Below are 21,760 nucleotides of genomic sequence, written 5' to 3'. Positions count from 1 at the left end.
TGGAGTGGGGGCCGAGGGGGTGTCCGCTTTTGTTCTGCAGAAAAAGGGGGCTTGTTCTTAGCAGATCAGCCTGCCATTTTAACCGGGGGTGTGTTGTGAGCGCCGAGCGAAGAGCAGAGGCTTGACACGGGAGCGGTGTGTGTGGGATGGGAGCAGAGAGAGGAGAAGAGAAGGAGCGTCCTGCCTGCAGTCCTGCCACAGCCGAGCGGAGCAGCAGCAGCATCGAACACTGAGGAACCCGAGCCAGCCCGAGCCTCCTGGATCACACACACACACACACACACACATATACACACACACACACACACACACACCTGAGGGCCGCAGAGGATTACAAAGCAGGGGACAGTCTGACAGCCCCGGAACAACTTATTTGTAAAAATCTAAAGAAGAGTATCCTGCAGCGCTTTTCTCCAAACTTCAACGCACAGCTCAGCTTCTGCAAGTGCACTTAGACCCTGCAGCCTTCTGACAGGAGCGGCCAGTCCGTGTCCTCATGCTAGAATATCATTCATTATCAGACAGATATTTCTGCGGAGCAGTGATGGACATTGGTTTGGTGAAGAACGCATCCGCGGTGCGTGCGTGAGCCTCTCTGTCAGCACCTCTGACCTTTTTGTGGATTTCTCTGAAATCTTTGGACTCGATTCTTTGATTATTTTGATTTTTTTTTTTTTTTAATTCAAACGAGATCAGCTGGACTTCGCTGCTCCGGTCAGAATTTACTGGAAGAGCTTTTTTTTTCACCTGCATCCAACATGCAACCCATCCCATCCAGACTCAGCTATCTGTGAGTGCTCTCCCTCCTTCACTCCCACTCTCTTAATGCTCCTCCACTCCGCTTCCAAGTTACTTAATGCATGTTATTCTTCTTCTTTTTGCAGGTTTCTACATCTATTTGCATTCTGCTACTACACTCAGGTATGTCACTGCTTTCATTTCTTTTTTCACAGAAATATTTTTTTGCAATGCTCCTTTTGGGTGATAAAATAAAGATTAGCTACAAAAAAAAAAAATCTGTAAAACATATGGCAGTGGAAGCGCGTGATGCACAGGGCAATAACAGGAAAGGTGAGGGATCATCATAACATTATGTGATACAACAATATCGGATGGCTCCCACGGTGCGCCGGGCAGCGGGGGCGCACGGCCTGCTGGCAGGTTGCTGATGAACATACCGGCCCTGGCACAGGACGCGCGGGCACAGACGGGGCATCGGGGCAGGGGGAAATGCTTGCGAGTCTTGTGAATAATGTCATGGGGTTCAGGGAAGCAGAGGGGGCCAATGTTTTCCGTCAGCGGCGGTCATTCCATCACGGCGGAGCGCGGCGGGGAGAAATAAAAAAATGCGAGACTGCGAGAGGTCGAGCTCCTCTCCCTGCTCACATTCTCCTGTCCGCGCAACCTGTAATCACACCGCGCGTCTCTCTGGAAGCTGTTCATTTCATTTGGCCGCAGCTCTTCCTGGATCCTCTTACACTTGTCACTCGGGAAAACACAACAACAAGCTGTTATTGCGTTAGAGAGTCGCCCCCCCCCCCCCGTGTTTAGCTGCTTCAGTCGTTTTCTACAGAGACCTGAACACACACAGCTCAGGCCTCTCTGTCACCGACTGAACTTTAATGTCAGTACAAAAAAAAAATAAAATATGAAACAAACAAAAAGTTAAATGTACACGTACTGATGATGATGATGATGATGACATCTAATTTCTGACAGGTAACCAATCAGTCCCCGCCTAATTTCACGCAGCATGTAAGCGAGCAGAGCAAAGTGACGGACCGCGTGAGCCGCAGGTTGATCCGGATCTACCAGCTGTACAGCCGGACCAGCGGCAAGCACGTTCAGGTCCTGCCCAACAAGAAGATCAACGCCATGGCCGACGATGGAGACGTGCACGGTAAGACAAACTCCCTCTGTAAATGTGTTATATCGTGCTCTGAAACCCGCCGAGGTCTTCTCACTGTTCCAGGAAAGTTTGATTCATTTTCTTTTCTTTTTTTTTTTTTTTCATTTTTGGAACTGTAGTTTTCAGATAATTCCAGTGCAATGCACAAAGAGGAATGTGGATTTAGTTCACCGTAAGTTCATTTGCTCTGCATCTCCATGTCCCTGCGACCTGCATCAATTATAATTTCGCCGTGCAATTATTTTTTTTTAAATTCTGTCTTCATCACATTATTTCCCCATTGGTCTGCAAATTTATTCTATTTTATTTTATTTAAAAGAAAATTTGTTTTTATTCCATCAATTTTCACTAATAATTTCCTGGATTAATTTAATTTCTGGTCTCATTCTAAAATTCTTTGGCTGAAATTATTCGCATTTTTTCTCAACATGGCTCAAGGCCAAAATTTTTAAAGCGATTAAAACAGTGAAATATTTGAGGACCTGGAGCATTTAAAGAGAAATATCTACAGAATAAAAGGCACATGTGTAATTTTAATGTTTTTATTTCTTGTGTAAATCACGTAGGCTCGGCCTACAATAAGAGGAGGCATTTCTAAAGGAGATTAGCATTTGCAGAATTTGTTGAATGGATTGTCATTCATTCAAAATTGAAGCAGATTTCCGCGGTTTTAAATAGTTAGGAGTGTTGTTGAGGCTTTTAGCTGCTCACCGAGCGGCTGACGGGTCTCTGCGCCGTCTGTGATCTCAGGCTGCAGCTGTGGTGTTGGAGGGAAAGAGGCTCGAGTCTCAGAGAAAGCGTCCGGCGGATTGTAGATGGTGCTGGAGGTGATCCTCCAGAGATCCCCGCCGGTCTGGAAGAGCCATTAGAAGTCCATCTTAACTTCTGCCTCCCGAATATTTCCTGCATAGCTTCTAATTCTCTCCCCTCCACCCCCAGCTTCAACCCCGCTCCGTCCAGCCTCACAACCAAGCAGGCCTCGTCCGAGTCTGCAGCTCCTCTGGTCTGCAGGTCTTTGTTGTGTTCACACTGAACTGAACGTGGACTCATCTGTTGAAATATGTGTAGATAGCTGAGTGTTAGCTGTGCGTTGGCTGCAGGGAGCTGCTGTGTGGTTGTTGCAGGATGTAACTGCCTGCACGTGTGTAAACCCAAGAGTGTGCAAGCTATTCACCTGAAATCATTTTGTATGAAATGAGAGAGCAAATGTCTGTGTGTGTGTGTGTGTGTGTGTGTGTGTGTGTGTGTGTGTGTGTGACTCAGACTCTGCTGTAGCTGCTGATTCTGAACCACAACTGTAGCTCTCAGATGTGTGGTGGTTAGTCAGTGGCTGGGTGTAGAAGGTCGCTGCCATCATCAGTGACCCCGCTAACCCCGGGGAGGCCATCGCCATGGAGCCATTTTTATGAGACAATGGGGATTTAGACGGAATTTATAAAGCGTCATCTGCTATTGGCTTTTAATGTTCTGAATCAGTATCAATGAGGATCTAAAAAAAATAAAATAAAAGGACCACTGCAGTGCAAACACACCGGAAATGACCTTCAGCTACTGTCTGTCATTCAGCACAAGTTCCGAAATAATTAAATCCACCCTCGTTTCGTTTTTCATCTTGTTCGAAACGATGGTAGAAAAATGCACAAAGCTCCATAAAGCTGTGCTCCGTGAACGCTGCGTGTTTCCTGTGTCTTTCACTACCTCGCGGGGTATACGGAGATGAATGTGGAGCTTTATGTGTGAGGTCAATGCAGATTTATTTGAAAAGGAGTTCTTGATGGGCCTGCCAGGATCGCCTCTTTAGCTTTCAAAGAATCAAGAGACACGTGGTTTTATCATTTTGCAAGAATTTCAGCGAGCATGAATCCCCAGGAATGGTCCCACAGGTTTTAGTGTATGTGTGTGTGTGTGTGTGTGTGTGTGTGTGAGGAGAGTATGCATGCTTGGAAACACACTCAAGCATTTGCGTGTGTTGTTGATGCTTTTATGTACATGTGTGCGCTGTTAAGTCATCCATTTAGGTTTGAATGTTTGAAGATACCAGCGAAAGAAAAAGAGGTCTCCTGCCTCCTGCGCTCAGCTGTCTGGCTAACAGAACCATTCCTGCTTGTTTTCTTTAGCCAAACTCATCGTGGAGACGGACACATTCGGGAGCCGAGTGCGCATCAAGGGGGCTGAGACGGGCTTCTACATCTGCATGAACAAGAGGGGGAAGCTCATCGGCAAGGTGAGGAGAAGAGTTCACCTCAGCAGGGGCAAAAGTTCAGGCGAGCTCATTGTAGCCGAGACTATTTGTAAAAAAAAATTAAAAAATAAAATAAAAGAGAAAAGTAATGTAGAATGATTTGCAGCCAAGTCGAGGAGGTTTGTGTTGACGGAAGGTCAAACTGACAGTAAATCTATGGTATTGAAATTTGCTGGGACTACTTTCTGTATGACCACATGAATCAGGGAAGTGGTGGATGATGAGAGACTGTGTGCAGCTACATATCACTGCACAGCACATGAACACATGAGTCCTCACCTAAAAACCCAAGCTACAAAACATTCCGCTTCTATATTTTTTTTAATGTCAGCAAATTCCATTCAAAGACTAAAACTAACAATGAATCCAAACCCTGACGTAGCTCAGTACTCAACATGTATTAGTCCATTGCTGAAAATAGTCCCCAACAAATCCACTATTTCCTCCTGTCTGTGTAACTGTTTTAGGAAATTAGTGAGTGTTTGTTAATTGAAACTATGTCTTTGTGAGGTGAAGCAGTAGGAACCAATGGGCTCAGAGCTGAGAGCCACAGACACTCGCACATTGTTGGTTTGAGTGTTTATATGTGATTTACTGACAATTAGAAAATTAAAGAATAATTCCAATCTGCAGAACATGTTTTAAAATCCAGTGGCAGCTCTGACTGTGCTTGATCAGCCTATTATACTGTATCATTACCATGTTGCACTGGTTTAACCTTAGAGGTGTGTTTGTTAAAGAAGATGACCAGCTGGATAATGAGAAGCCATTTACAACAGCGTTTAGCCATATACACATAGGAGTTATGTGACTGTAGATGTGTGTGTCAGGCTGAGGCTATGTCAGTGCCCCTCTCTCACTATGACTGCTAATAAAAAGAGCTGGTACACCCCCCACCCCCCGCACACACACATGCACCAAACAGACACACACACACTCCACTCCACCCACCCAGCACCCTGCCTCGTACACCATCTGCCCTGAGCTACCGGCCCAGTTACAGCCTGCCCCTGTGTGTGTGTGTGTGTGTGTGTGTGTGTGTGTGTGTGTGTGTTGAGGGGTGAGAAAATGAACAGAAAGTGTGTCTTTTGGATGTATGTGTGCACTTCGGGTGGATCATGACTATTTTTAACACACTATTTTGTCCAAAAAGGTAGGAGCTTGTTACAGTAGGCTATCACTGAGAGTCCAGGTCCAGTCTCTGCTGTTTCAGCTGACCTTACTGTACACTTCATCACTAATGGAAACGGTTTTTTACTCTATCATATCATAGACTACATGTCACACTTCACCTTGTTATTTACTGTCTCTCCCCTGAGCTGCTTTGTGGTCTAAAGTCAACAGTCAGATCTACTGGGGCCTCACCTGAACGCAGCAGCGGACTGGTGACATGTGTTTAGAGATCTGTCGATTATTATTCAGTTCAGTCAGACCTGGTTGGTTAAATTTAAGCACAAATGCAACAGGAAATCAAAGCCGGAGTGAAAGTGACCCTCGGGGGTTGATTAAGGCTTTATGGCTGGAGGATCCGTCCTGCAGCTACTGACCCACGAGGGCTGCTGGATGTTTGCTGAAAGGGGGAGAAGAGTCATCGCTTACTGTCATCCCCCTCTCTCTGATCTGTAATGACTGTAGCATATGCTGCATGTATGTGGGGAGGGCTGTGTGAGTGTGTGTGCGTGCAGGGGACAGGCTGCACAGGGAAGCCTTTATACGTCTGATATTTCCCATCTGTAAATCTTCATCGAGGACTCTTCTCTGAACATTCCCACTAACTGTTTTTCTGTGTGTGTGTGTGTGTGTGTGTTTCTGCAGAAAAATGGACAAGGCCGCGACTGTATCTTCACTGAGATCGTCCTGGAGAACAACTACACAGCGCTGAGGAACGCCCGCTACGAGGGCTGGTACATGGCCTTCACCCGCCGTGGGCGGCCACGGAAAGGCTCGCGGACGCGCCAGCACCAGCGCGAGGTCCATTTCATGAAGAGGTTGCCGAAGGGACAGCAGCCCGCCCACCCGAGCCACCACCGGCCTTTCGACTTCATCCACTACCCCTTCAGTCAAAGGACTAAACGCACACGGTACTCGTCAGAGCGCTGAGGAGGAGGAGGAAGATAGAAAAGACAGAGAGAAAGAAGAGAAACTGACAGACTGACTGACTGAACAGCAGCCGACATACTCCTCTGCTCTCCACACAAAACCTCTAGAGACATTTTTATACTGAGCATTACTATATCTTAATATGTAGTTCGTTTTCTATTTTTCTCAAAGTAAAAAAAAAATCTGTACATAGGCAAAAAATGTGAGAAATCTATTTTTGTAATCCAGACTTTTAGTACTGACCTGTGTTAAAAAAACAAAAACAAAAAAAAAGAAAAAAGAAAAAAAGAAAAGTTTGTTTTTAGATGCACATAACTCATTGTCTGACTTATCGGGGATATCTTAGTAGAGTGCGTTGTGTTGTTTTTTTTATGTAATTTTGACCAGTTGAGTCATTTTTTGGACTCTCGCCTGCTGCTCAAGGAGACTTGAAGGGCCCTGATTAACCGCACTGCCAGGGAACGCTGCGTTCAGAGAGACATACTGTCACACACTGCGTTGGAGAGCGCCGGGGTCAGTGAACGTTGCATAAGCGTGCGGTGATGACGGTAAAGACGCTGCGTCCTGACTGGGCTCGTTCTCTATCTTTCTCACACAGTTGAAAGCAAACTGAGCTTTAACAGTGTCCGATGGAACAATGTGGCAGCTACATTTGATAATCACAGGTTTCCTGTTCTGACTGTAATGTTGACGTGTACAAAATGCATTGAAGTGTAAGGAACCCCCTCGACACGCCCACGACCCCCCCACGTCTACTTGTGTTCTTGTCGTCCCCTGAATGTGTGTTTTTATACATATATAAATATATTTTTATTTGAGGATGTGTAAAATAATTTTAAGGATGGAATATTTATTTAAAATGTGTAATAAATGTACATTAGAATACTGATATTAAACTCTTGTTTGGTACATGCTCGCTTTGGATCCATCTGTGAAAAGCTGAAAACACACACAGAAGCTGACCAGGCTCTATGCACACACACTTAGCTGTGTGTAAATACATTTTAGCTTAGTGCTAGTCTGATAGAACCTGTACCCAGCCTGAAATAAGAAACTCATTTGTGCACACAGTTCACTTATTTCATGCTCTTAGATTATTGTGTGCAAAACACTGCATGAACTAATACTGTTTTAACAGCATGTCTCTGTGACACCAACACCACATTTGTAGCAGCAAAATCTGATATAAACACTGACTGTTGTCGAACAGTCTCATCCAAATGAGCTGCTTGTATTTAGCACAAATTCAATGTTATGTTCTATTCATTTGTGTGCACACACTCATTCACAGGCACAAATTAATAGTCTGCGCACATCAAGTATTAAATGGAGATTTTGTATAATATATTACAAACTGTTGAGGGACATTCACAAGAAAAAGTGGAAAGTACATATTAATAATATACACTGTATGTTCCAGTTACGAAACCATTTCTCGCGAACAACATCCATCCACACAGCACTTACACGCACGTCACATGCGCAGGTTGCCAGATACGGTTGTTATTTCAGGTTTTGGTCTCTGTATCAAACCTGGCAACTTAACTTCAATGACAACATTTAAGTCACTACACCAGCTATTGTTGGACAAGAAATAGTTCCAGCGTATAACGCCCTCTAAAACTACAACCTGTTGGTTTGACGTTGGTTTGTGTGTGTGCAAAGGTTAAAGAAATAAGATACAACAAGTCAGCTGCAGAGCCAGAGCCAGGCTAGCTGTTTGCTTCTGCTTTCAGTCTTTATGCTAAGCTAATCCCTCCCAAAATACTAAGGCTACGTCCACACCACTACGTTTTCATTCTAAAATGGCGTTTTCAAAAGAAAACGATCTTCATCCATACTAACACAACGCTAAAGACGAAAAAGCAACGAAAAAGCGACAGCAAAGACTGTTGCAGTGTTAAAATGCAGCTGCTAGCAAAAACACTTGTAATTCGTTATCCATGTTGCTTTCACCAATGGTAGTCGAGGCTGAAAAGACCCAATCGGAGCGACTGGGGGTGACTACTACGTCATCATTTCCAAAACTCTCTGTTTTCGGTGCTCGGTGTGGACGGGAGGAGGAAACGTAGCAAAAGAGGTGCGTTTCAAAATGAAAAAATAGTAGTGTGGATGTAGCCTATAGGAGGGAGCAGGTCACACATTTATACCATCCTAAACTGTTTAGGAAAATATTTGCGCTCCTAAAGTGAAGTCAACAGCTGAACTATTGGTAACCTAATGTTAACCATGCTAGGCAGAAGCTGCAATAGAAGACAGTGGCACTAGCTGTATATGTTGGTATTTACAGGTCTGAGCATTTGTCCTCAAACTGTAAATATTGTAGCTGAAACTGAAGTAGACCGAGCCAGCCGGCAACAAGTGGAGCAGAGGAAACAGGAGCCAAACAGACTCATGGTGAGCCGCCAGCAGAAACTGTGGTTAGCACTGAAAGTTTGCTCATGCTCGTCCTCCAGTTAGATTTAGAAGTCGAAGACTTGCTCTCTGCTTGTTCACTTGGAAAACCTTTAATTAAAGGTCAAATCCACTTACAACATGTGTTCTGTCTTCCCTCTAGTGATATCACTCAGAAGGTTTTAGTTTTATCTGTCCAGGTTTGGAGATCTGTCAGTACAATGGAGGGGAACAGAATTTCATTTGTAGTGTGCAAGGTCTTGATGGGTCTGATGCCTAATTAATACCGAACACCCCAAAAACCTAAACATCAAATTAGCTGGGAGTCTCATAAATGAAGCATTTATTCCAACAGCCATTGTGCATCCCCATAACACCGTACCCCTACTTCACCCACTATCTATCCCAACAGCAAGCTCTAAGACAGACTGGGCTGTGGCTCTTACACTGTCGTATCAGGTCAGACAAAAGCCTAATTGAATCCAGTTGCTCCTTTCTGTTGAGATTTGGGGGTTTTAGGGCTGAAGGTTCCAGGACTCTGGTTGGGAGACAATTTTAAACTTGTTTTCATAACCATTTTCAACTATTTTCTACTTTTTCGCAGCTTATGGATTTTAAAGGTCCCATATAGTATAAAGGTAGATGTCCATGTGTTGTGTGATTATAAAGCAGGTCTAGGTTCTATATGAATACTGTGAAAGTATCAAAGCCTCAGTCCACAGAAAAATGCACTCAGCCTGTATTCAGAAACTGAGCCTTAAAACCAGCTGCAGGACTTCTGTAACTTTGTGATGTCACAACAAAGCAGTCACTGCCCTCAGCCATGCCCAAGCCCCGCACACCTGGACTCACCCTCCAGCCTTTCATGATTTTGTTTACCTGAAAATTGCTATATTTTTATCTGATCACTCAGAAACTAGTCAGCCAATCAGAAGAGAGGCTCAGAGCCTCCAGTCTTCTGATTGGCTCACTGAACTGTAGTTACTAGAGTTCCAGAGAGAAGCCTGTAAAACTACATTGAGATGGTTTTTGGTTCTTAAAACCACAAATATATCTTCTTATGGATCAACACTTCAAATAAAACACTGGAGAAATGTAAAATATTGGATCTTTAAAGATAGGGTGCTGTTGTACAGCTACTTGACCTGTGGGTGCATGCACTTCATGACACTTAAATGTATAAACACAATTTTCACCTTTCCATCAAGACTAAATTTCTAATTTCTCATGGCTCTTTTTCTAAATTATCTGTCTCACTCCTCACCAGATGATGGTTGTTATGAAGTTTTGGACAAAGAAGAAGAGATGAACTGTGTTTCTGTAATTAAGGTGTTTCATTGTGGACAGAGCCCTCAACTAAAACCACCTCAGCCAGACCGTCTGAGTGGCTGATAGACACTTCAGTTTTACTTTCCACAATCCTGTGGCCACGTTGGACCATGTGACAGAAATGTTATCGTCTGTCCATGTCCACAACTGTCTGTGGAATTATACGGACCTAAGAGCAAATGTTAGCATGTTTATGAACATAGACACCTATGAATGTTCATAAAACGGCCTGTAGTGAAATAGTCTGGAGCTGCCTAATTCAGGGTAAAGCCTACAGGTCAAACCAGTCAGTAACTTGTTGTTTTTTGCCTGAGGATGGAGCAGGTGTTGCTCATGTCTGACACACCTCCAACCAAAAACTTGAGCACAGACCCAGAACCAGTAGCAGTTCAAGTCTGAACCTGACCCACGTTACTGATGCCACAACCCAATGTATACCTCATCTGTCTAGTACATTATCTATAGGAACCATTTGACTTTTCGCTTATTTGTTTCTTTGAGGTTTGTTGAGAAACAAACTTTCCTCTTCTCTGGTGTTGGTTTTAACCTTCTTACACCAGCAGCTCTTAACTGAACCGAGAGGAAACGCTGCGGCCGCTGTGGTTTCTCCCCACATGAAACCTGACCAGGGAAAGCTAACAGGGAGGGTATTCTTAGACAGATCCCAACAGGGATAACAAGGTCATTTGAAGTCATGAAGATCCCCCCCCACCCCTCCTTCCTTTTTAGCAGATAGCAGCATGTCAGTGTCAGAGCGCTGTGCTGTTGTGGTGATGATACCAATGTGTTTGTTTTTAGGCTTTAGCTTCCTTCAGGTTCTGTAACTCTCAGTATCTCCACTGTTTTTCTTTCATCTCCCGCCTTTTAGCACCCTGGCGTTTCATTTGATTGGACAATCCCAACATGCACCAGTGTGTGTGTCTTTGTAGGTATGTTTGTGTGAAAGGGAGTCAGATCACCATATTGCTTTGCCAATGTATGGGTCTGATACAGGCCACTTAATGTCATCCACCTCTGATATAACAATATGACACTTTTTGATCAAATTACATCACGATACTTGAACCTGAACTAAATAATAGTCTAAGAAACAGCAGTTCAGTTGAGGAAACCTCTACTGAATCCCTGTGTGTGTGTGTGTGTGTGTGTGTGTGTGTGTGTGTGTGTGTGTGTGTGTGTGTGTGTGTGTGTGAGTGACTTGTGTATGAGTGGGTCAGTTTCTCTGTGTTAGTTTGTGTGTTTGTTTGCCAGCAGGAGAGCAAATAGTTCCAGCACTGCTGACTGAAAGTCGGCCATAAAGTTCTTTCAAGAGAACATTTGTTGCTGGAGTTCTGAGGAGCTGGAGCCCAGAAACTTCACACAAATTTGTCTGTGAGAGCGTTCTTATGTCTGTGGTTATTAGCCACAAACTGCTACTGGATATCCAAGTACAAATATTTGCTGTCCTACAAACATGCTGCTGTACATCAGCACCAGTTTTAAAAACCAGTCACAGTGATTCTGGGAGCTGTGTTGTCAGGGGCATTAGCCTCTGGTAGGGTCTCCCAAGGCAAATTGGTTCCAGGGTAGAGGCCAGACTATGAGCAATTCTAGATATATTATGATGCTCATAAGCCCCCGGCTGTGTTGGGGTTCTCCCCTCTATAGCCCCTTTCCCACTGGTCAAAAAACCAACTGAGACCCACTAACATCAGGCTTTTGTGGGCAATGGACAAAGGAACAATCTGCATTCACACCTGGGTCAAATGACTCTGCAGTAGTCACAGGTGTTTATCGGCTCCTGTTCCGATCAGCAGTGATGTAAACACAACACCCAGGTGAACACACTAGTTATTGTCCCTTACGCTGCGCCCTGGGATGAAAGAGTGAGCAGCAGCCCCGAAATAAGTTTTAAAAACATACAATTGTCACAGGAGGCTTTGAACTATACAAGCCGGCACCAAGCCAGAAATGAGACACTACAGATCCCTTTTACAAGTTTGCACAACAGCTAACAGCTAACTCTTTCTCCCCTGCGTCTGCATCGGTGTGCTCAGTAAGTGCACGTAATAGCATTTCTCCTTGCACTTGTACGAGTCCTCTCTGGCAAACTCGACTGGCAGTGAGTCAAAGGTCAATCGCCTTTTTTAAGTGGGTTTACCCATGTTTAAAAAACCTGCTTATACCTGCTAATTTTGGGGCAGAGCGGGTACAAGTGACTGGAAACTGGAGGGGAAAGCTCTGATTTTTGTCTGTGCTTATGCACCTATCAGCAGTTTGGTGTATCCAGATGTCCAGTAACACCAGAGAAAGAAAAAAAAAATACAGAAAAAAACAGGCTTCCCAGGAATATGTGTCACACAGGAGGCATTCAGGCACAGGGAGTTGTGTGTCACCCATGTTTTGGGAAAATTCAGATCCCAAATACACATATTACTTTTACATATACGCATGTAAACAGAGGATATAGCAGGAAAAATCGCACTGTTCGATTCTATTCTTGGGCTCAGGATTCAATTCGAAATCGATCTGAGATAAAAAAAGCTCAGCTCAGAGGCTACCGGCAGCTACCGGCAGCTACCGGCAGCTACCGGCAGCTACCGGCAGCTACCGGCAACTTTTAGGGTGGAAGGTTTCCTTGCATGTTACTCAATGCATGGCTGATGTTTGGAAATCAATCGATACACCTTAAATGTCATTATAACAACTTTGAGCATTTCATTTGTTTTGATCAGCTCTCTACATGACATATACTTTAGTGTTGATCAGATCTTCAAGCTCTTAAAAATATATATAAAGCTGCAGATAACAGCGAGCTGCTTCTTCCCCCCGAGGTTATAAAATCTGAAATGTGTCTTCAATGAAGACAGGGCAGGTTGAATTACTTTTTCCTCTATGTTTTCCATCGCTCACACTGCACTTTCTTCTTGCCAAAGGAGTATCTGGGCAGAACCCAACACGGTGCCTGTAGACTGGCGAGCTAAACTAATGTCAAGAAAGAATGTAAACCAGGGCGGTTATGAGACTGAAAAATATGAATCGATTTTTTGGGGAATTTATGAATAGATTTTTTATCGGTAGAGATATAACCGTGATTCTGATGTGAAACGATTTTTTTTGCACACCTCTACTTGAAGTGTAAAGTTACGCTTTGGGTCGTGTTAACGGGCGTTTAGCAGGAGTAAAAGCAGAATAGATTAAAACAGGAGAGAAATGCTGCTGAAATGTTTTCTACATAGACACACTGTGAGAAGACACAGCTGAAAAATTGAGTTCTTTCACTAATTAATCCTGACCTATGAGAGGTCGTCTAACCTATAGCACTGAATTAAATGCTCTTGACAATACTTGACATTAATCTGCTTAACTCCTTCCACATTGGATTAACAGAGGGATTTGTCCCGGAGGACTTCCAATAGAAGCTTGCAGACACCAGATCAATCAATTAAAGCCGGAGCTTTGTGATGAAACCTGACAGCAATAGAAAAATACTGATGAAATGCAGTTTTCATAGTAATAAAGTGAATCCATGAGTTTTCAATGTTGCTTCTCAAATCCAGGATTTGCAGACCCTCCGGAACACAAGTAGACTTTGTGAATGAATTAGTTTGCCCTCTCCATTACAGCCCCCACCACTGCCTCCAGTGTCTGCAAAGTGAACCCCCAGAGAAGAACTGGCTTGTGGGAAAAGTCACACCTTCTGTGTCGCCAATGCTGCCATGCAAATGTGGAGCAATTCCAGTGCAGAAAAAACGGGGGTAACATCACTTTCATCCATTTTATTGAGCCACAACCATCATCCTTAACCCAAGATAAACAAACAGAGCGACCATCTTCATTTGCTTAGGGAGCAATTTAACCCCTGCCTCCACCCCCCCGTGGAGGTTGTAGAATAGCAGGGGTGACCAGAGAACGCGACCCTGCCTCCCTAAGCAGCCCAGAATGCCACAAGCCGACATAGAAGCTGCCCCCATCAAAAAGCACTTACAACCTCCAGCCACTTGTATTTGCTCTGAAACGCTGTGTGAGATGAGGGTTTTCCCTCTGGACTGACCTCCATGTGCTGCACACTGGGAGAAAAGAGTGAGGCGTCGGGGGGAAAATGTCATGTAACAATCTGAAGGTTTTTTCTATAATAGAATTTGCCATTGATTATTATATGAGCTCGGACTCAGTCTTCAAATATAAAGATATTATATTCTTTAAATTAACATTTATAGTTTGCGCAGATTCAGTGTGACCCACTGAATCTGAGTAACTGTTGAGTAAATGTAAATGTTTTTTTTCAATATTGGACATTTGTATTTTTTATCTGAATTAATAATCCCTAAATACTCAAAATCATGTTTCTTTTTCATTGTTTGTTCCTTTTTTTTTTCTTCCTATTATTCACTGTGTTTATTTTCTTATTCTTTCTGTCTATTTGTTGTCATGTCATTGTGTGTTTGGTTTTTATGCCTGTGATTCACTTTGCTGTCGACTACTCTGTATGATTATTCTCATACACACTTACAGTGTGTGTAAAATGTAAAAATGTATGTGTGCAGCCATTGTTGGTAATTTTTAATTAATAAATATCTGAATATATTCTCAGCTATGTGCAGAGGTTTCCTCATGCAGCACAGTGATGTCTCTGGAGCTGCCATTTGAATCATTTTTGTGTTGGTAGCAAAGTTTTAGTGTCATCCCTTTATAATACATTACATTACACTTATTCATTTACTTCTATCCTAAGACACTTACAAGTGAGGGGACAATACTTGTAAGAAAATACCTTGGTTTGGGAAATGTGAAATATAAAAATACAGCAAAGTAATTTCCTTTGTATTTTTCTAAGACTTTCTTAGGTTTTAACAACCTGAGAGGAAGTTTACACATGGCTCTTTTTCAGGCAAAAAGAATTTTCTTTTTTCCAACAGAAATGTTATCCATCATGAGTGTGGAATGCAATGTGACCATCATGCAGAGAGAGAAAACTTTTGGACTTGTGTTCTAACCTCAGTATTTCTAAAATCCTGAACAACATAAGATTCTTTATTGTCCCCAAAGGGAAATTTGTATTGCACTCTGTGTTGCTGCCCCCAACACTACCGTCACCAACAATGCAGACATACAGGGAGCACTTCAACAAAAAAACTCTTTATTTTATATTACACAAGCCCTTTGATACTGACCTCATTTTAAACTACAGACACATTTCAGCTTGCACTCACAAAGTACGATGTTCCATAGCCAGCCTCAGAGTTTTGAAGTGGCAGTTGTGGGGAATCATGCAGAGACACTGTCATGAAGACTAATCTTATAATCGTTCTTGTAGGTTTATGTCTATGACCTTCCTCACACATGTAATTGTAAAGTTATCCAAAACAACACTGCATTGCGTGTCATCCGGCACAGTGCTGGGTTGGCCACATGCATGCGGGCCTGTTCCTTCAACTGGTCTTCCCAGATGATATTTCAGTCTGACTCCGGCACATGAAACAGCACAACCAACCAACGCTGCAGCCCCATGCATTGTTTTTAACTCAGGGCAAACGTCCGTCTGAATGTGTCCAAACACTTGGATGTTCAGATGCACTGAGAGCAGAGGCAGTAAGGTGGATGGATTCTCTATCAAAAATGACAGGCAGCCCATTAAATCCAAGCCCCCATTCAGCAGTGTTAACAAAGCCAGCGGTCGAAGCAGGCTGGATAATTGAAACGCAAACAACTGATCAAAGTGAAGCTCCAGCTCGACAGTTTCATTGTTTATGTACGGGCCTTATGCGAGACCTGTTGACTTTTCCAATTGGAGCTGTAAACTTTTGTTTGTCCGTGCATTTCCAAGACTGATTGTCAGTCTGATCTGAACAATTACCAGCTAAATGTGTTTGCCAGCTCAGGCAGAGCCCCCTCCCTCTTTGCTGCCCTAAAAAGATCAAAAGGGAAGACCTCCCTCCCTCCCATAGCTCTCTTGAAACACCCCCACCACAACCCCCCAAATGTCCCCTCCACTCCCCATATCCCTCCTCCCAACCTCTTCATTTCCTTTTTAGCCATGACAGTTCAGCTGGAAAACCAACCATAAATGATTTTTTTCGACGGCCCAGTGTTAGAGACATGGCCTTTTAGAGCACACAGCTTTCAACGAGGGGACATGTCTTTAAGAAAGAAAAACGATCTGCATATTTCAATTATGTGCGGTTGTGCTCAGCTGATCAAAGAGCTGCAGGGATGCCACTCGTAACTGAAGGCTTCAGGACCCTCATGATGTGAATGAGCACAAATTGATGCTACTGATGCTAAACGGTTAAGCGCCTCATAAAATGTCATAAGGTCAATCAACTTTTGGTAGTCATTTGACCGTGACACAACCTTGGCAGTTTTAGTGGCTAAACAGGCCTCAGGGCCGTGCTGGGCCGCTCTCCACTTTCATTCTGCTGCACAATGTCTGCACGTAGTATTCAGCCATGCATGTGTGTGGATCAAACAAAACCTTGTGTCATTGTCTGATGGCAATGATTCACTGGATTATCACACACTCTCGTGCAAAAAAAAAATGAAACAGGAATTTAGTGACAACAACCAGCGAGTATAAATAGAAAGTCTTTGTTCATTTTAAGGTCCTCCTACTAGCTTCTTCTGGACCTTTTGACCATATTGCATGGTCTCCTTAGAGGATTGAAGTAAACTCAGCTTTTTAGCATTACTGTTGATTAACTATTGCTACTAAGCAAGACAATGAGTGCAGCTGAAAGCACTGGAAAAAGTTATTTGTTTGTTGCGCTTAATGATAATACAATCCTTTAAACTGGGAGCTGATGGTTGCTTCTGATAATGAAATAAATAATTCATTCTATGAAGAAGATATATCCAATTCATAGAAGTGGTGTTTCATCCTAGATTATAACTAATGCTAATAAGTCTAGATACTCACAAAGTATCTTTGGAAACTATGATGTAGATGCACACGTTCGCCTCCTGATTTGATCTAATCAAGACTGCTGGTGGTGAATACAACATGAATAATGAAGTACAAGTGTTACTGACCTTGTAGTCTTTGCTAGCAGCTGTTGTTCAGTTAAATTCTGCTATACCTGTCTTTACTGTTCCCGGTTTGCAGCATTCTCTACAACCACCCAGCTGCATGGTAGACAATCTGCTTCATGTTTCTACCTGCACGCATATGCTGAGTGTAATGTGAATGGTCATGTGATATGTGTTTTCAGGTGTGTCAGTATGGACAGAGATCATTTCTGATACGGTGCCAGATGGAGATTGCTTTTGTTTTAATGAAAATGTAGTAGTGTGGGCGTAGCCTTACGCGGCTTTCAGTCAGAACGCGGCAATGGCACCACTTTGCTCTGAAACACATTATTTCCAATAGGTGCGAGGTAGCGCGAGCGCAGTGGCTGGACACCGTGATGAACAGCCGCGCGGCCAATAGAAATGAGGCATCCAGCCGGGCAAGGAAATGAAATGGAAAGTAGACCTGAAATCGCTCAGTGTGGTAACAGCCTTTTCTTTACTGCTTCTTTTCTTTTTGTTATTAGTGGGTAGATTTGATGATATTGAAGAATTCTTCTTTATCTTTATCACTAACGCATTGTTTATGTTGCTGCATTTTGCACTGTGTATCACCCAGTAAACAAGACTTACTTTTCACTTAATGTGCACCTCTTTACCTAATCTTTCACTTATTGAAAAGATGTGGTACTTACTTACACCAAGCTCTCCTACTGCACTGAAGCTTAAGTGGTGTCCCTCATTTTTAAGTTGCTCTGGATAAAATGAATAAATGGAAAATGAAAATTTTTTCTGCAGGAAATGTAATTTGGTTCAAAGCATTTATACACAGATCTGAATATCAATATCTCCAATAAAATGTTCAGAGCTACTTTTTCATTCTATCTTACATTACTTTCACAATGAAGCAGCAGAGAACCAGTGGGAACTGCATCAACAATCTGCTACACCAAATGTCTGAGGGTATTCTGGATATGACAACCAAATTCCTGTGTCAAACCATGATTAATAAAACAGTGGTTTGTTTTGGTATAATAGACCCTCATTATTCCAGATAATAAGGAAATATAATACAGTATAATATTTAACTCCAAGCTGGAAGATCTTCTCTGTTGGTTAATTGGGATTTTGTCCACAGATCTTAATAAAAAAAATATGCTTCCAAGCTAGAAGAGCCTGCTGATGGAATTTCTATAATTTGATTGGCAATCTGTTCGTTAAGTAATTACATGGCAAACAAAGGGGATACCTCCAATTTTGTCAAGAATATGATTTGGGATGAAATACCACAGTTAATCAGGATTTGTAAGACATCTTTTAACTAATTAACCTTAAAGGTATTAACAGTATCAGCAAACCAAAAAAATAATTTACGTCTTAAATTGTTGAATCATTTACAAACAAAGATAAAGATGGATATACAAAGTGAGATAGGCCCTGTGCTTTTGAGAGGAGAACTCTGCCCAGGATAGAGGCCAAATATTAAAACTGGTCTTGGTCTTTTTTCGTCTGTTTGAGGACTTTGGATGTTGTCTAGCTGTATGATTTTTCGTTATAAATATTCCCAAATACTTAACAGAATCTTCAACAGGTATATTATCAGTTACATTGTCGTTACAATCATGTAGAGGCAAATTTTATTGCAAATATTTTTGAGTAAAGTTAATCATTATACGTCGTCGCGCGCAGTGACGTATCGCTGTCGTCATCAGCTGTCAGCTGACAACAGGAATGGCTTCGTGTTTCCTCTGCGCTGCTGCTCTCTGAAACATGGTGCTCTCTTTACCAGGTTTAACTCCCGAATTCACCGAGGAGCACCTGCGGGACTTGAACACACCGAGCCCAGGGCACGGAGAGTGTGAGGCGGGAGCAGCGGCCACACCATGCTCCTCCTCCAGCTGCCGGAGGATGTCCTCTATCACATCCTGTCTTATCTGGACTACAGGTCTCTGAGCCGTCTCTCTCAGGTCTGTAGAAGCCTGTGTCGCTTCGTGAACCGGGACGCTGTGTGGAGGAGGATCGCCAGAGAGTTTCTGAACACGGGGATCAGGCGGGACGGGACGGACATGTAAGATGGCAGACCTGAGAGCAGCTACGTGTGTTAGCTCAGCTTTAGCCTGTCAGCATTAGCATGTCACCGTCACTGACCGGCTCTGTCTCCACCGGCTGCTGCACCTGTGGCTCGGTCACTGCTGGCTGACAACCGTGGCTCACAGTCTCTAGCAGCAGCATGGCTGGATTAACTCCTCAGGGACCCCGGGTTAAGGATGTGTTGTTTGGCCCCTGTGAGCCCCCTCTGTACATGGCAGTATCATTATTTCCCTCCGGCACCCAGAAGAGCTGAAATAATTATTGTGTTAATTGGTTAGATAATTAAAAGAAAATTAATTGGCAGTTATGTTGATACACATTAATACTTTAAGTTTAGAATTCCCCCCAAAAAAGTAATTTAATAAAACGTTGCAACTGTACATCAAAACAAGGACCACAATATAAACTACAACAGTTCAGGTCTTAAACCTAAATGTTGACACATCTAGAGTCCCTCTATAAGAGGAGGGAGGATGGAGGACCCATCGTTGTTGAGAATGAACATCAGTTGAATACATTTCTAACAAATGTGTGATTAGTCAGATTATGTAGATCCAAAATATGTAGTGTAAACCTGGGGCTTTTGGGGCCCTGGGGGTTGTGGGGCCCCTGGGCAGGTCTCCATGGTAGTCAGACTTATTAGGAAGAGAAAATAAAGGCAAACATTAAAATAATTCACCATAAATCCTGATGAACATTGTAAACAGACACATTTCAGTTTGATTTTGGGTTTAAATCACCAAGATAAACAGCTGGTTTTGTTACGAACCTGTCTGATGGTCTGACTGTCGGACCAGATGTCAGCAGGTAACTAGAGAGCATGAAGGTTTTGTTTAATTACTTCATTAGACAGCTGATAGAGGAGAGATGCTAGTAGATAAGGAGAGAGAGGAGACCTACATCAGGGGCCTGCAGCTGGATACAAAGTGGGGACACTGGAGTCATGGTACCTTAACCCCTGGACTACCACGGCACATTGTAATTATTATGTTGTCATTACCAGTAAAAATGATGGTGAAAACACTGAAAATAAGATCTGAGTTGTTATAAACTGTAATTAGCTTTAAGAGTGCTCAACAGCCGCACTAGCAGCTTTAGCTTTAGGCCCCTGTTCCAGTTCAGCAGTCTCCTCACAGAAGCAGGTGACAGTGTAACAGCAGCTGTAGATCCTCACAGTGAGACAGCTTCAAGCTGCTTCCTCTGCCGTCGACGGCATCAGTATCTGAACATACATATGACCTGGCCCCCCCCTTCGATTTCCTGTCTCTACGACAAAGACACTGTCTGATGCACGGTCACTTTCAATTTGAACCTGTTTCATGGGATGTGTCTGAATCTCTTGATCCAGCTGCTAATTTGTCCCCTGTGCCACTGGTGTGTGGGTCAAAGGGCGCAGAGAGGTTACGGCTTCACTCAATTAAAAATAGTTTATTGTCATTTACACACATATGCATACTTGTATGTAAGTATAGTATAAGTGAGATTTGATCTTATAATATTTTCATCCCACTATGTGCAGTAGGACGTGTTTGTGGTTATGGTGTGTCTTTGGTTCCACCTGCCATCAGATGATGTGCTGTGACTTTGTTTATTTGTTTGTGTTGTTCACGTTATGGAATAAAACAAATACTGAGAAAGAATTGTCTGAAAAAAGTTGAACAGTTCCAGTTTGTCCTGTACCTGTGAACTCATTGGATGGGTTCAAAGGGTCAAATAAGCCTTTTCACTATAATCAGGGTATAAAATCAGCAGTGGTGGAAAGACTGACGCTCAGATGTCTCTGTCTCTGCTGCAGATATCCTCATATCCCGCTGAAGGAGAGAGTGAAGATAGCTCAGAACTGGAGGGATGGGGTCTGCAAAAGGGCGATTCTTCTCAAATGGAAAACAAAGTAAGTGAGTCACTGACTAATGCACTGCTTAAAGACTCAAACGCTTCCACAGACCTTTTTTACTCCTTTGGGACCTCTGCTTCCAGTCTGTATGCTAAGCTAGGCTAACCACTAACATCCTGGCTCTTGCTCCACACATAGGCATGAGATTGATATCCAACTTCTTGTCTTCAATTTTGTAAATTTCCTTTATGTCTTGTCTTCAGACTGTTGCCATGGTTGCAGCTGGATGGGGATGTACTGTTTCTGTCTCAGGCTGCTGATATTGGAGCGTACCATTTGCGCCAAGACTCAGGGAGACTCCAGCGTAACCCATTTGAAATCTACTCAGGCCATAATGGAGACGTGTGTCACTTTGTTCTGACGGACTCTCACCTGATCAGTGGTGGAAGGTACAGTAGCTCATGTTCTCTCTGTTCTCCTCCTGACTTCATCTGACAACACAACATGCTCTTAGTCATTTGTTTCTTTATGTTAAGGAATGTTTTATGACTTTGTCATTGATGCAACTTTAGCGGTTTAAAGATTTTACATTTGGTGTTTTAAACACGTGTACTAAGGTCCCTGTTCACATGACAAGTAATGTGCAGCAACTGCAATTTTTTTGCTAAAGTTAAAGTTCGTGCAGGCTTCTTTTAAACTCTAAAACTCCTCTGCTATGATTCATATTTAGTTCAACATGTTTTCACACATAAAAACTGGGTCTGAAGCTCATCTCCTCTTACTTCCTGATTGAGAAATGTGGATCAGGCCTTTAGCCCCGCCCACCACCTGCTGTCTCCAGGTGGACAAGTGAAAGAGCAGAGAGTATCAAGATGGT

General features: G+C 43.1%; 2 protein-coding genes across 4 annotated transcripts in view; both read left to right on the top strand.

Moving 5' to 3' along the window:
* Positions 1–156: 156 nt before the first annotated feature.
* Positions 157–7,128, top strand: fgf8a (fibroblast growth factor 8a). Its single transcript, XM_023425761.2, has 5 exons — positions 157–790; positions 885–921; positions 1,720–1,900; positions 4,027–4,133; positions 5,967–7,128. Exons 1-5 carry the CDS (start codon positions 759–761, stop codon positions 6,249–6,251), a joined length of 642 nt encoding a protein of 213 aa, XP_023281529.1. The 5' UTR covers positions 157–758; the 3' UTR covers positions 6,252–7,128.
* An 11,533-nt stretch (positions 7,129–18,661) lies between these two features.
* fbxw4 (F-box and WD repeat domain containing 4) overlaps positions 18,662–21,760 on the top strand; it is a 48,713-nt gene continuing 45,614 nt past the window's right edge. For all 3 annotated transcript variants that reach the window (XM_087179178.1, XM_087179177.1, XM_023425693.2), the window contains exons 1-3: positions 18,662–19,026; positions 20,845–20,940; positions 21,147–21,332. In XM_087179178.1, the coding sequence (XP_087035304.1) occupies positions 18,842–19,026; positions 20,845–20,940; positions 21,147–21,332 (467 nt within the window). In that variant the 5' untranslated portion in view covers positions 18,662–18,841. The remainder of the gene's footprint in view (positions 19,027–20,844; positions 20,941–21,146; positions 21,333–21,760) is intronic.

The sequence above is a fragment of the Seriola lalandi genome, unplaced genomic scaffold, assembly GCF_002814215.2.
Source record: "Seriola lalandi dorsalis isolate HSWRI2012SDOR001 ecotype SW California unplaced genomic scaffold, Sedor1 jcf7180002054795, whole genome shotgun sequence".
Taxonomy (NCBI): domain Eukaryota; kingdom Metazoa; phylum Chordata; class Actinopteri; order Carangiformes; family Carangidae; genus Seriola; species Seriola lalandi.
This window is presented reverse-complemented; position numbering and strand designations above follow the sequence as displayed.